At 45.5% G+C, this 15798-nt stretch overlaps 1 protein-coding gene across 19 annotated transcripts in view; it reads right to left on the reverse strand.

Annotated features, from left to right (window-relative positions):
• The window catches only part of BIN1 (bridging integrator 1), a 90124-nt gene that overhangs the window by 6510 nt on the left and 67816 nt on the right, over positions 1 to 15798 (reverse strand). For 6 of the 19 annotated variants that reach the window (XM_063161834.1, XM_063161831.1, XM_063161830.1 and 3 more), the window contains 7 exons: positions 12393 to 12521; positions 9452 to 9559; positions 7879 to 7902; positions 3791 to 3883; positions 2924 to 3034; positions 2022 to 2123; positions 749 to 799 (listed from right to left, as the gene is read on the reverse strand). In XM_063161834.1, the coding sequence (XP_063017904.1) occupies positions 749 to 799; positions 2022 to 2123; positions 2924 to 3034; positions 3791 to 3883; positions 7879 to 7902; positions 9452 to 9559; positions 12393 to 12521 (618 nt within the window). The remainder of the gene's footprint in view (positions 1 to 748; positions 800 to 2021; positions 2124 to 2923; positions 3035 to 3790; positions 3884 to 7878; positions 7903 to 9451; positions 9560 to 12392; positions 12522 to 15798) is intronic. The other 13 variants (XM_063161832.1, XM_063161827.1, XM_063161843.1 and 10 more) reach the window with 6 other exon arrangements.

The raw sequence follows: 15798 nt of genomic DNA on the forward strand, positions 1-15798 counted from the left end.
TTGGAGCTGCCACAGTGGGAGCTCCCCTTCCATGCACATGCCCCACTCATTTGCAGGGGGCATCCGATGAGTTTAGAGTGCAGCATGAGGCACGGGAGCTGCACAGTCCCCAGGGCCTGCAGGCTCACTCAGCCCTGACTGCTGCCTTAGACTGGAACATTCAGGAGAATAACACGAGATGGGAGCCCATCTGCAGCAGCCAGCTGCAGAATCTGTGGAAGGATTGACATGCCATAAATCAGGGAGACAAACAACGAGGCAGAAGGCACTGGGCCCAAGTGTGTAGAAGGCAGCTCCCAGCACGTCAGGCACAAAAGCTCATCCATTTGCACACAGTGCTGTGCCATAGAGCATGCTCCCACCACATCCTGCTATGAGGGGTCTCCTTGGCTGTAGGGATTAGACACAAGGATCCAGATGGGGCCTTAACAATTTTAAACCACATCACTTGAAGTGCCAGCTTAGAAGTGTTGCTGCCCTCAACCCTTTCTTCTACCAAGAGAGATGAATCCAGGCCTGGGCACACCCACAAACTGAGACCTAAGCTGCAAGGCAGGGATGGGAATCACTCCAGTATCCTAAGCTCCCTCCACTCACCTGCACAGTTCATGCACATGTTAACAGCCAGCAATTCCTGGCTGGGTATGGTTGAGGTTAGGGAAATGAGTTGTAGCACAGGATACACTGTAGAAGGGTTAGAGGGCTTCAGTGCAGCTACAGAGTCATGTTAGCAACACTCAGAGCTCACCCTCTGCAGCTTGGAGAGTCTCGAGTTCATGGCTGTTGCACCCACATCCAGCTAAAGTGCAAACACAGGGCATTGAAAAACTCTGATCCAAAAACGCCATCTGCTCCACAAACGCCATCTCCTACCACAGAAACTGGGGGAGCTGACACTCATTCCCCATCCAGAAAGCTTTCTGAGAAAGAAATGTTCACAAATGCTTGTGCAGGGCAGTCCCACCCAGTGGGGAGTCTCGTCTCCAGAGGGAATCAGTGCCTGTTCCCCAAAAACCTCTCCTCCTCTAGCTGTGTGGGAACTGTTGGCATTTTATGGCTCCATTTCACAAGCATCAGCATGATCTGCCTCCATCGTTCACAAAGCCAACAGCTGGGCCACAAAGAGGATCCACATTTTCTGAGTTAGTGAACTACAACACCTTCCCTTTACCCCTTGTAGAATCCAGATCTTATCTGAACTTGGCCAAACCCAAAGAGCTGATCACTGCTCATCAATCTGGAGAATTCTCTTTTGTTTTCCAAACAGAAACCTAGAGATGTGAGCATTAATTTTATAAACTCAACACCTCTCTCAGTCAAGACAGTAAAACTGCTGCAGATTGTCAGCTGGGTGCCCTCAAACACAGAAAGTGAGGAGCAATTACTCAAGGCTTCTAGCTCAAATTAAAGAAAAACATGACCAAGTAAATTCAGGTTGAAGATGAGCAGCAAGACTTGTTCTCTGGGGCTGAGACCTGTTCTAGCCTTTGATTCTGCTGCCATCTCCTGACCAAACACAGTCATTTGGAAACAGCCACTGCTGAGCTATATGCAAGACATCATCCACCACCAGCTGCTTTCTCAGAGCTCCAACATTTCTCAAAAGAGAAGAAAACATCATAAGGTATGAGTCACTTCTCTCAATGCCACAGTCTGTGCTGTAGTGGTCATAGAGAATATGGATCAAGTTTAGGGGCAGTGAGGAGGCAAAGTATGGGCTCTGTTGGGCACCCTGATCAAGAGAGCCACTGCATTGGCTCAAATGTTTTGATAGGGACAAGAACCCACGGCTACTCCACATGCTTTATGCAGAATAATGTCTCCACTTTCCAGGAACAAGCAGAGTCTCTGTTGCAAGAAGCCAATCTCAAGCTCAAGGACAACCAGCTCTCTTGCCAGCTCCCAGCCACAAACTAACGGCTCAGGACTCAGCCAGCCAACTGTTAGTGAAGAAAGAAGCAGCTCAGGAAGCCCCCTTGGCTCCACCTGGCCCATGCTCACACCCTGCCTCCCCCACTCACCTGCTCCTCAGGGTTCTCAAACGGAATCACAAGCACCACGTCCCCAGCCTTCAGCTGCAGCTCGTCAGTGTCGGTGGCCGTGTAATCGTGCATGGCCTGGACCTGCAGGGACAGGAGAGCAGCACTTTGAGCACTGCAGCCTAAAATGCCACCTGAAACCACACTCAATGTTATGAGCCTCCTGCCATTCTTCAGGGCTTTGCCATTCTTCTGCTTTCAGCAGAACTCACAGAAAAAAAAAAACGGGAATGATTAAAGCAGGGAAGTGTTCCTACAGTAAGATGCTGTATATTCTCACTTTCAGGACATGATAAAGCTGTACTTTCTGGCTACCACACTCCCTTATGCACATTAAATTTGTGGCTTATCTTCACCCAGAATCACTCCTTCCTCCACTCCTTTGCTGCAAGTGATCTTTGGCATATTGAGAATGCCCACCCAACTAACCTGCCCAGTCCTATACTTTTCTCTGTTAAGTCTGACTTTTTAACATCCCTGAACACAGAGTCCACTGTTCCTGCTGGTGTTCCAAACTCTTCTCAATTTGCCAACTTGCACCAAAGTTTAACTTTTCCTGTCAGGAGCACATTTTATCCACTATCCAGAGTCTGTGACTGACACCACCACACCACCAAGACAGAGACCACTCCAGCAGAGAGAACGGATTTTGCTGCACAGTACAGCAAGACCTTTAGATGCTGATCTTCTTACATAATCCTTTGAAACATTTGGAACTGCATGAAGCTGCAGTGCTGGAGAGGAAGGTTTATCTCTTCTTCAACTTCTGTTCTCCCTTTCAATGTGGCCTAGCCCATGGCCATGCTGAATGAAAGCAGTTAATGCCTTACAGAGGAGGAAAAAGCCCTCACCAGGAACTCAATGCTGCACAGCCACACACTCACCTTGAACAGAAATCCTGGGGGCATGTCAGCTCTCTCAGATGAAGCACCTCCTTCCACAGTGCCATTGACAGTCGCAGGGAAAGTTTCCACAACAACAGCAGGCAAAGAGCTCTGATAGGCAGTGGCAGCCAAGGAAGGGGAAAAAAAAGACACTGAGAAAAGAGAATCCAAAACTGAAGCTCCAAGTCCACCCTGGAGGATCCAGACCCCAACCATCCCATGGCTTCAGTGGGTTTTCCAAGAACACCCCAAGGGACAGCAGAGGCAGCAGTGAGAAGGCAGAATTGGTGACTACTGTCTTTCTCTGCCTTAGGCTGCAGAAAGGCAGGGATGAGTTGCAGGTTTCCTGAGACCATAATGCCCAGCATTTCCCAGTTGCTGTGATCACAATGCAATCTCAGAGCCCTCCTGGAACAGACAATTCAAATGTGACTGCCTGTAGGAACAAAGCTGCCATGAGACAGGACCTACCCCTGTCCCCTATAAAGGGCAGTAGTGTCACCAAGAAGAGAGGAAGCCTGGATATTCAGGACACAGCCAGAGCCCAGAGGACAGGGTAGGTAAAGTAAATGGCAAGCAAGAGGGAATCCAGCTGACAACACAGCTTAGGACAGCATGGGCTGTGAGCTGACTTCATAACAAGGGATAGTTCTTTTACTGAATTTTCCAGCAGAACTTCTCCCTAAGTATTACACAGATAAAATGCAACAACTAAGTCTGGTCCCTGAATAAGAGCATTGTAACTCCTCTGGTGGCAGGGATGTGTTTTTCCAAGCAGCCACACAGCTCTTGTCCCAGTCCAGCCTCCCACGTGTGCTGTGTAACAAAGGGATGGAGGAAAGGGATTGCTGTCCTTGAGGTCTTTACCGATCCTGAGTCAGCTTCAGCTTTAGATGCTTCAGCTCCAGCTGCTGCTTCTGATCCAGCTGCTTCAGCTCCTGCACGGGCTGCTTCTGCAGGCTGCAATACAAAAGTTATCCCAGTGGGAAGTTACTCTCATTCCAGCTACACAAGTGTGCAGAAAAGTGCAGCCCAGCCTGCCCAAGTGCTCTGTGCCACTGCCTGAGCCATCTGCTGACTAATGGGTGAGACACTGCAGGGTCTGGCTGCACTTCTGTCTTCTCCTTTCTCTGCAACGCATGGAAATCACAACAAAGTCAGAAACCCTCAACTCCAGCCATGCCATAATTCAGAGGAAATCAATGAAATGCCAAAAATTCTCCGTGCCTTTTTCTCTTCACAATCCAAACTGCAGACCTACTTTACACACACACAGTACTTATTATTAGATCTAGATTGCCCACTTGTAAGAGAATACAAGCTCTCTTGCATGCCAAAGAACAAGGATCTCTCCACAGTCTTCTTCCAAGGATAACAACCACAGAACATTTAAGTACTCACCTACTCCCAGAAACAAAAGAGCATGGAAAGAATGTGCCCAGATACGAAATTTAGTCCAGACCCAGCACCAACATGACATTAGCACTGAATCAAACAGACACTGAGCTAACTTACACTCCCTTCAATTTTGGACAGGCCCAAACAGTTCTGAATTTGGATTCTTTTGTGAATATTCTATTACTAAGAATTTTCTAGGAATATTCCAGATGGGGTGCATAGCACATTTGTGTTGATGGAAAGCTTCTACTGCACAAAAGCTGCCACCACCAAGGAAAACCAGTGTCACCCACAAATCACTGCCTGACAAAACAAGCCTGGGGACAGGGGTTTCTGTGCACAACAAAAGACCAACCACACGCCTATGACAGGCTTCCAGCAGTTCAAGTTTTTATTCTCCTTTATCTGGAGTCAGATCAACTTCTTTTTTAACACAAAATTAAAAGACATTCATTTGCCCCTCCCAAAAATTGCAACAATACAGGAAGTACATTGGATCTGGTAGCACCAAGGCTGCAAATCAGCCCCCTGGGAGACTGGCCAGGCAGCATCAGGGAAGACTCCCAAGATTTGCCATTTTTAATACATGGGAAAACCCAGCTTTAGAATGCCTACATGTCTCATAAATTTGATAAAAATGTGTTGTCCTGCTTCAGCTGGGATAGTTGATTTTCTTCCTAACAGCTGGTACAGGGCTGTGTTTGGATTTAGGATGAGAATAAAGTTGCCAACACTGATGATGTAGTTGTTGTTGAGCAGTACTCACACCAATTCAAAGACTTTTCAGGTCCTCATGCTGCCCTGCCAGCAAGGAGGCTGGGGGGCACAAGGACATGGGAGGGGACACAGCCAGGACAGTTGACCCAACTGACCACAGGGATATCCCAAATGCCATCATGCTCAGCAGTGTATAAACTACGGGAAAAGCTGATCAGGCACCACTGCTCAGGAATGAGCTGGGCATCAGTCAGCTGGTGTTGAGCAACTGTTTTTCATTTGCCTCACTTGGGTTTTTTGGGGTTTCATTTATCTCTGTTATTTTTCTTTTCATTACAATTATTATTATTTGTTTGAGCTAAGATGGTCTCATCTCAATCCACAAGTTTTATTACTTTTATCCTTCCAACTTTCTCCTCCATCCCACCAATGGAAGGGAAATGAATGAGTGGTTGTGTGGTGCTTCACTGCCAGTTGGAGTTAAATCAAGACACATGCACCCCTGCATACAATCATATTCAAAACAAGGCATTGTCCAGATTCCTTAACTTCATAATTCTCATAGTCCCAACCTCACAAAATCCCAGAGTAAAGCAATCACCATGGTAAACCTTAAATGTACCAGCTGGCTACTAGCCATGCACTAGCACAATGCTCCAAGCAGCAATCTAATAACAGCAGCCATAACAAAGAAATAAATCCTTGATTTAATAAAAATCCATTACTTTACCTTCAGCTGGTCCAGTGGTGTCATCTAACACATGCTTTCCTCCCCTACCACATCCTTCCTCATGTCTCCCAATCACCATGGCCACAGGCCTATACTGCCAGAAGATGTTCTAAAGAGCAGAGCTGTTCCCATCCTACAGAGGATTCCCTCAGCAGCTTTGGTAGAGCTAAGGTAAATATATGCCTATAAAATGCTACAAAGGATCGTCCTGTTTAATTGGATTCACTCCCAGGTTTTCATTTGGGTTCAGTGAAACTGGAACTGGGACAAATGCCAGGCCAGCTCTATCTGACCATGCATGAGTTTTATATGGACAAGTGAAAAGGACCTCAAGGTGAGGGTTTGGAGTTTTGTTGATTTTTAAGCCGCTAATTTGCAAAAATAGTATGGAATAGTCAGAGAAACTGGATCTACATTAATCCCCTGAATTTCAACAAAGGGCATTTTCATGTTAACTATTAATTTTTCTATTTTATATAGTAAGGCATCCTGAGGCCTATAAGAGCATTTACAGCCATGGAAAGATATTACAGGGAGAGGAAAAATTGCTCACTGCTTATAAACTTTGCTTATTCCAACAGCAGCATCATGCACACCAAATGCACATTTCCCCATCTGCAGAACTAAGCCAGTCCTGCTGCACTCAAGTTTCTATGCAGTTGTTAACCTCACGGCCCAGGGGACTAAAGAACCCCAAAAAAAAAAAGTCTCCTCTCATCAACAGCTAAGAATATTTATAACAAAAACACTTCAGAAGACTTGAAGAGGGAGATTCCCCAGCCTTAGGAAGCTCTGCTCTCTGTGTATGGTATGCCAAGGTGAGAATTGGTACAGTGAGAACACCTTGACTAGTAGCATTTCCTGGTTGAGCAGATTCTTTTTTGGGTAAAACCAGTTTGCAGGATGGTCATAAAAAAAAAAAAAACCTTTTACAGCCAAGACTGTAAGCACAGCTCAATCAGATGCAGTCATACCTTACCCCATTCACCTGAAAGGAATGAGATTTTTCCTAGCTAAACCAGTCTCTTCTTCCCTATGACAGATTGACAATGCACATACAGGGGAAGGACAGATGTTAAACACTGATGGCTGGTACAACACACAGGGGAAACCCTTCTTCCTTGACATCACCCAAGCTCACGGGAAGGAGAGTAGGGGCCACTGTGAGCCCTTAGGCCAGGGCTAAGTCATGTCCTTCCAAGTATACTTATTCTAGAGGGTGATCTGACCCTCGGGAATGGAAGGCTGGCAGGACGCAATTCCTCTGCACGAGCCAAGGCCATGAGCTTACTCAGTGAATACAGCCAGTTCCAGCAGCAGGCCTGAGAACCCAGATCAAGCATTTTCTGTCCACACTGCTGGCTGCCAGTCCAGGGGGACTCAGAAGTAGTTGTGCTTGAAATACCTCTCAAGGGGCTCGTCTGCAGCAACCTGAGACCTGCCCAGGCCACATATGTAAGAGAGCATAAACAAGGGCCAGGTTTCTGTTCAGATGCAGGGCATGTGCAGGGTCTCCATGTCAGCAAGCTCCAAAGCTGAGGCAGATGCCAGGCAGGTCTTGGGCCTGCAGTTAACTTCCAGTGGAGACACAGGGTGAGCAAAATCACATCAGCCTTTCTGACAACGATGGTCAATGAACAGCAAACACCACAGACAATTCAAGATGAGTACATATCTAATGGTACAGGCAGTAATGATGATATATTTATGATAGCTGAGATATTAATGCATTGCACACAAGACCAACAGCACACAGAGAGTTCAGGAAATGTGTTGTGGAGAGTGAGGATGATGCCACAGGTGTTAAGTATGAGTTGAAAGTCACAGTATTATGCCAAGGGAAGGATGAGTGGGTTAGCAGGGAAAGGCAAGGGGCATGTGCACTGGTAGAATGGTAAGTCTCAGAGTGCCAGACTGACTTGCAAACATGTGCTTGGCCCTGGGGCTTCATACAAGGTGCATAAATGGGTCCAGCAGCACAAAGAGCAACTTTGGCCTGGGGTGTGCAGGAAGGAGAAGCAGTGAAGGAAAGGAGACAGGCATGTGAACAGAGCTGGCACAGGCACGTGAACAGACATGATGAGAGACAAAAGCTGTATGAATTTCTTACCTCCCATAAATCCCAAGGTAAAGACTAAGCATGTCAAAGAGCAACAAAAATAAAACATGTTTATACATGATTATTTCAAACACTACAGACACTGATCAGACAGAAGCAGACATACACATTCAACAGCACTTATCTCTGCATGTTTTGAAAACATCTGTTAGTACATGAATTTATACATCCCTGGGAATAGAAGATCTTTAAGGTCCCTTCCAACCCTTTAACATTCCATGATTCTGAGGTGTCTTTGGATCAGTAGTAAAATACCTTAACCACTCTGCCATACTGCCCATCCTATAGGAAATAAATCTGACTGTTTAGATACCTAGGTGGTTTTCACTATTTTTTGGTTACCAATAGAAATTATTTCTTTTTCACTCTCTTTTAATGATTTCTGAAGCTGATAATAATTAGGTTAGAACACTAAATATGCTATTGTTGAGTACTTTTGAAAAACCTACTTAGTATAATATTTGTTGCTTACTGGAAGGATAACAATTTCAAGTCAAATTTATACTTGTATCCTATGTAAATATAACCAATAATCTGAGTTCTAACTGATGATTCAGAAAAAACAAGTAATTTTTTTTTTCAGAAAGGCTTTTCCTGATAAGCAGCTTGTCCTGAAGGCAAGTAGACACAAAATGCCCATGTACCCACATAAAGTTCCAAAAAAGGATAGCTTTGCCATTTTGGTGTGTATCCAATTATGATAATAAATAGTATCTTGCAGATACAGTATTTTAATTTAGGGGAATCAAATGCCTAGCATTTGCTTGCTCTGACAAAAGAAGTCTTATTCCTACAAAAATCTGTGCCATACAGACCTACTTAACATGATTATACTGGAGATGTACTATAAACAACCCAATTATGTTAATTACAAATTTTAGTGGCATCCACAGGCAAAAAATAACCACTTCACATATATAAAATGGAAAATCTCAGTGAGGACAAGAACTATATTCAGGATGCACTGCAAAGCCTCCAGTCACATAGACATAACACGAGGCACAGTCCACCTGCCTCTGACAGAGGACAGGACCAGGTACAGGCCAGAACAGAATTAAGCATCTTCCTTTATGATACCAGACTGACAGGCAGGAAGCTGCTTCTCAACTGTGAGTGCAGGCTGTGTCATACATAGAAAAAGAAGAGCTTCACATCACTTGAATATCCATTTACAGCCTTATTCACCTTAAGTAACTGCAGATTATCAAAGTGTCTGTTAATTAAAAATTCATTTGAGAGCAATTTATAGCAGGAGCACAGAGCTCAGGCTGAATTCCCATCCAAGAGTAACAACTTTAATACATACAGCATACAGAGCATGCTGCTCTAGGGAGGGACATACATTAAGTGGATCATCAGAGCAAAGCCCAAGCACCCCACAAACACCTAGTGCCTGACTGTGGCCAGGCCAGCAGCCACTGATTCTTCCTGGTCTTTCACACCGAGCAGAGAAGACCAAGGTCCCCATACCCAAGCCCAGCCTCCCACAGCTCAGATCCATGCTATTGTTCAAGGTGGGTGCAAGTCAGTCATGAAGGGAGAAGGAACGGCGAGATGAACCAACCTGGGAGGCGGGTGTGGGGGTCTTCCCCACAGTGGCATCTGGTTTAATGGGATCAAAATCCAGATCCAACAGGCTTGCTCCCTCCTGGAAGGGCCCAGGGGCATCAAACTTGGCAGCAGTGAGGGAGAGAAGTAGTATGAGCGTTAGACACGCGCGTGTGCACGGTGGAGGGAGGGCGTGTGATATCCCGGAGCTGAGGCTGCAAGCGCAGAAGAAATGGTGGCAGCGCAAACACTGGATGCGAGTCCTGACTGCCTGGTGCCCACAATCACAGGCAGCTCACGTGGGGCCCTGCAAACCAAATCTGAGCCTTTTCCACAGCACTCATTCATCTTCCCACCTGGCCGAATGAGCTGACATGGTGTGAGCACCTGATCTGCTGTGGTCAAAGGGATCACGGCCACTGACGAGTGAGAAGGGCTGCTCCTCTATCTGCATCTACTCCCCACAGCTCACCCAGCTGCCTTTACACTGACAGACCAACTTCCCCAGCTACATATAAAAGAGCTACCATCCATACAATCCATCTCAGGAACAAAAATCCAGGCAGAATACCACTGAAACTACTGGAAGGGAAGGCTGAGAGACCTCAGAGCTAAGTCCCAAAGCTGCTAATTTCCTCCTGCCTTCTGAGTCAGAAACACAAAATATGGCAGCTCACCCCAGCTAAGATATTTTAATCCCCTCCCAACTCAAAAATGTTGTTTTCAATAGTTTTCATTTCTAGACATCCCATAAACTTACACATGTAAGTCTTCTAAAAAGCATACATTTGAGAAGCTTTGCTACTTTATTCAAAGTCATCAGAGTAACTCCCTTTGAGTGAATAATGCTCTACCTAGAGACAATGATTCCACATTTGCTGATCACCATTAATAGGAAATCTACAAAGGACAACTACAAAGGACACAAATTATTAGCATTTAAGACTGGACTATCACTTTGGTGGTTTAGATTTAATCTAACCACAAGAAACTGTTTTCCACTCAGCTTCAGAGGAAGCTGCTGTCTCTGGGAAGTCAGGAAGATTTGCCCCTGTTTCCTACAACCTCCCAGCTCACTGGCCCAACTGCTTCAGCTACCTTTTCAATAACACAAAATTTGGCAGGTTGGTCTCCACAGTTGTATGAAAATCCCACAATGGCAAAGCTTCTGGAAAGTAGCAAGTGACACCCTTTAAGGTAAGTCCTCTGAATTCCACCAACATTTTTGCCTCTTCTAATTTTCTCTTGCCCCAATTTTCTTACAGATTTTTCTCTGCCTTATGAATATGCCTTTTTTGAGATCCACAAGGATAAGGAACCAAGCTCTCTCATCTCATCTGACCAGCATGCAAAAACCAACTATCATTCTAGTAATTCTAGTTTGTTCTTCCAGCACATCCAAGCCACCCATCAGAGAGTTTACAACCCGAATCTTTAGCTTTGTTTAGTAGTGAAACCTCAAAAGGCTGCAGCCATGGAATAGTCTTACCTGTCATTCAAGATTTGAATGCAAGGGCTAACACTCCTTGCCTTTACCCAAATCTCCCACAAGACAGCTCATTGGAACTATGGCATCTGACAGAACAGCCCTGGGCAACACACAGAGTGCCAGGGGCTGCTGGGCCCTTGAAGTGAAGATTGTTCTGGAAACCAGAGTCCTCCCTCAGAACTCCCATTTGGTCAAAAGTCACAGCAGATCCCATCCTGGCTCAGAGCACTGATCAGGTGCAGAAGAGCATGACTAAGGGCTGGCATTCACATGGAAATACATGATAGAGAGCATGGGGCAGACAGAGCTGTCCATAGCAATAAAGGAGAAGGAAGCACAGACGATGATAAAGAGTTGCTCAGCTGCCTGCAGTCCCCACCTTCCAGCAGTGATGTCAAATCATCTCTCCACTCTGCAAGTTTTATCTATTGCAATGCCAAATCTAACATGGACTTCCTTCCCTCCCCACATCATCTCTGCCCCTCAGCAGCTGGGTGGAAGGTGGCAAACCAGAGGCAATGGAGCAGCGTGATGCAAGGAGAAATGAGGGAATGAGTCACAGATGAGCACTGATAGAGATAGGATTTGTGCTTTAACAAGCATTTAGGGAATATATATATACACATTTGTACATACATATGTGTATATATATATTTAAATAAAGTAGATGCAGGTATCTCATGATACAGCCAGAAATCTGGTCAGGCTCCTATGTACGTAAGGACTGCCATTCTCCTAGATCCAACAGAGAACTGTCTACCTAGATAGCCTCTCTGGTAGTGACATAAATCAAAGGGCATATGAAAACATGAAAATATATAATCTGTAAACTTTTTCCTTTTTCAGGGCTTCAGAAGGTGCCACTTGACAATACTGACAGACTGTGTCAGCAGACTTAACTACAGGCACAGTCCTGCCCATCTAACTACATCAACTATTCTTTGCAAAGAGAACTTTGGCAATTCCTTGTGGCCTTTCCCGGGCTTTAAGCCACAAAGCACATGAATGAAGACACAGAGAGCACAAAACTGTCTTCTCCAAGAACTGGCAGAGATGCCAAGGTCAGCAGTTAGGGACGTACATGGGCAGGGAAAAAAAAATGTTTCATCCACACAGGATCAGTGGCTTTGGAGAAAGCATAGCACACCACAGGACATGAAGGGAGTCATAATCCATGTGCACTGCTGCTGAATAAATGCAGCAATTACTTTCTGGTATCTTGACCAGGTGCATTTCTCCTGTTTCTTCTATGATTGAAAGCTCTCAAAGGACAACCTGTTACTGCCTTTCAAGTACTCTCCCCTTTAAGTCAGCTCCTAGGTAATCCTTTGCCTTCTGAGGTCCAATGCTGAGCTTGCTTTCCTCTTTCACCTGACCAGGTTTCATGGCTTGACACCTCCAAAAAGAAAAATGGTCTGAAGGAAGAGTTCAGAGGCAGAGAAAAATTAGGCAGGGCATAGCAGCTAACCTGCGAAGGGGTTGTCACACTTATCTCGGGGACAAAATTGTCATCAAACAGACTGATGATGTTCTCCTGCTTGATCTCCTTGGAGGGGGTGACTTTTGGAGGCGGAGGCACCGGAGGCCCTTTCCTCAACTGCATGCAAGAGAGCACACGGCCACAGCACAGACGGCGACACCCAAAAAAACCAAAGACAGGAACCAGGTTAGTCACAAAAACTGAAGGTGAGGGAAATCACAACCACTGGCACAGAGCAGGGTCCAATCAACTCCATCTGAAGAGAGAGGGGAAGGGCTGAAGGGCGGAACTGAAACAAAACAAAAATCAATAACCACACGCCTCCAGAGAAGGTTTGGCATCATTAGTTACACTTCAGCCGCGGGCAAGTTTCCCTCTGCAGAGGAGAAGCGTAACACAATTAATATGCATTGACAGGACATGCATACATAATTAAACACGTGCAACCTTCAAAAGAACCACTGGGAAGGGAGCAGATCAATTACTGAGAACATGATCCAACAGAACAGGCCAGCACTGCCTCCCTTTGCCATACTTACCATACCTAAGGGAATGAGAGAAGAGACTCCGTTTGTCCTACAGTGGGTGGGTGGCATTGACAGGACAGACGGATCTGCCCAGTTCAGGACAGACTGATCTGCCCAGTTCTGGCTCCCTGGTGCACTGATTTTAAGTGTGCTGTAAGAGAGGTCTGCAGGAGCTCTTGATGGCATCTCAGCTTTAGGCCAGAACAACTCAAACTCCCGAGAAGCCATGACTGCTGTGAGCCCAACTCTGCTCTCAGTTTCACCAGTGAGCATTGACAGCAATGAAGTCATGTCTCCCAAATGGAGATCCCAGTGAATACATAAAACCACCTCACTCTGTAACTCTAACCCATTCTATTACCCCTCATCATGCTAAATATTCACCCCGACACTGCATCCACAACCCCACGGAAGTCAAGGTAGGTGCTGCCTAGATCATCCCATCCACATAACTTTTCATATTTTGCTTTGTACAAGGGTTAATGATTGTTTCTAGATCAAATCAGACTTTGAGGAGCTGCTGCTTTGTTGCCATACAGCAACAGCAGTACGTCAGCCATACAAGTTTCCAGCAACGCTTCGCAATGACAATGCCTCCCATTTACAATGAAGTTTTCCAGTTACTTGATCTTCTTATTGCATACAAGGCAGCAAGACCCAGAGACCTGACAATGTGCACCCAGTGTATCAGTGTGAAGCCCAGATCTGAAATCCATTACTCCTAGGCCTGTGTTCACACTTCTCCAGCACAAAACTAAGTCCTACACAGCCTTTATTCAGATTTCTAAGGACATGCCCAGTTTTCTACTGGATTATCCTACTTGAGAGAGAGTGATTGTGTATGAAAACACACTTCCCCCCCCCCCCCCCCCGAAATAGCTAGCTAGGGGAAATAATGGAAGCAAGTGTGTTCACTTGTAACTTTTTGTTTGCAGAAGGTGGTGTATCTATATTCCCTGAGAACAATTCCTGACTGAAAACCCCCTGCCTTCCAGTTGCAAGATGGGACCAGGAGTTTCAGGGAAATGCTCTTCTCAGAACAGATCCACCCTCTGCAGAAATGGAAGGCTCCAATTACTAACTCTCAAGTCAAAAATATCACAACTCTTCTTCTATTTATTCCTCTGATATGGATAGTCAGTCTCCTTCATTCCAATGCAATAGTGTTTTGGAAATCACCAGTTCCAAACTATTCCAGCATTACTTCCAAAAGCAGTCTAAAACCACATTTCAAAGACAAGATGATTGCATATTGATGTTGGGTTAAACCCATAAATTCATCATGCACTAACAACTTTGTTGCCTAGAATAGAACAAATCCTCTAAAATCCTTCTGCTGACTTCGACCTCACAGAGATTTATCTGCCCAAATTCTGCACAGTTGCACTGATTTCAAAAGTCTCATTACAGAGTTTCAGTGGTGTAACTGAGAGCAGAAGTCTGACCTTTTAATTTTCACAGATCCCCTCAAGTCTTGTTTCATCATCAAATTATTCTGCCGAGAGCTGAGAGCATTCACTTCTTCCAAAAGACAGAAATAAACTGTTCTTAAAAATTAAATGACAGTAAAAGAGTTTGAGGTTGCTTTGGGTTGTACAGGGAACAGTGCAAAATTTAGTTAGCATTTATTTGATCACTCCTGATCTTGTCTTTCTCTCCACAGCCTTTGCTCACACTTTGCATTGGTATTTCAGACACAAAGAGGCCAGGGAATTGTTCTTGCTCATTGCTTTGTGCTCCATCCTCCCAAAGAGGGTGAGGCCTCTCAGCCTCCCTTGGAGGACCAATAGAGAACAAATCACTTACCCAGAGGTCAAAAGTAATGACACCTGTGAAGATTTCAGTGTTAAAGTCGGGCACTTTGCTGTTGAGAGAGCAGACACTTGTGCTCCCAGCTGCCTGGTAAGCTAACACACACTTGGTTCCTAGATTTTATCCACACAGACACCAGGCTCAGCTCTGAGTGTGAAACTCCTGCCTTTGCCTTCTCTGCCTCTGGAGCTCCATCCCTCAGCAGCTGCTGTGAATACGGAGTGGAGCTCTCCCCTTCATGATTCCTGAGGGAATGAGTTAAACACAGGCTGGGAAAGAGCTGCCGGGCGGTGGCAGCATTGGCTGCAAATGCCATTTCAGTGCTGCCTGTGACCCAGCCCAGCCAGGGCTGTGCTGGAATATCTCCTGCCTGTTCCTCAAGGGGTGCCTCCAGCCCCATTCCTGCGGGCAGGCAGGCAGCAAGTGAAGGAGAAAGCACTTGCAGGCTGGCAAAAACAAGGGTTGTGTGTGCTATTTAAAGGAAAGGGAAGAAACCAAACTCGGCAAGATTAGTCCACAGGCAGGGTAAGTGAAGTCTGTCGTAAATAGCTTAATAAATCTCTATATGACTTCTTGTTCCAAATTTTAGTCAAGTTTGGAAATCTCTGGGGGAATAAAAAAAAAAAAAAAAAAACCTGCAACAGAAGGGCAATTTTGGATATTTTATCTTCTCTCCCCCATACACACAGCGTACTCCAGAGGTCCTAACCAGGTTGGTGGTCAGGCTCTGCACTGCTGAGACCCTGGAGAAGTCCTGAAAAGACAATGCCAGGCACCCACACATCTCACAGGGCTGGAAAAGAAATTTGCCACATGTTCTCTTCCTGTCCCTCAATAATTGTAAAAATCAAATATGCAGTGCAGAGAACAATATAGCGAGAGGCTATCTAGAAACAGGAATAAAAACTACCCCACAGGCTTGGATTTGGAATCACACTGCTATGCATGGGAACAGCAAGGAAGTTCTGGGTTGCACCCATCTCTTCTCAGAGGCAGTGGGTTTTCTTACCAGTTTGGCCAGAACCCCTCTGAGCTTTAATTCTTCCTGGAAGATT

This window comes from Melospiza melodia, chromosome 8 (genome assembly GCF_035770615.1).
Source record: "Melospiza melodia melodia isolate bMelMel2 chromosome 8, bMelMel2.pri, whole genome shotgun sequence".
Taxonomy (NCBI): domain Eukaryota; kingdom Metazoa; phylum Chordata; class Aves; order Passeriformes; family Passerellidae; genus Melospiza; species Melospiza melodia.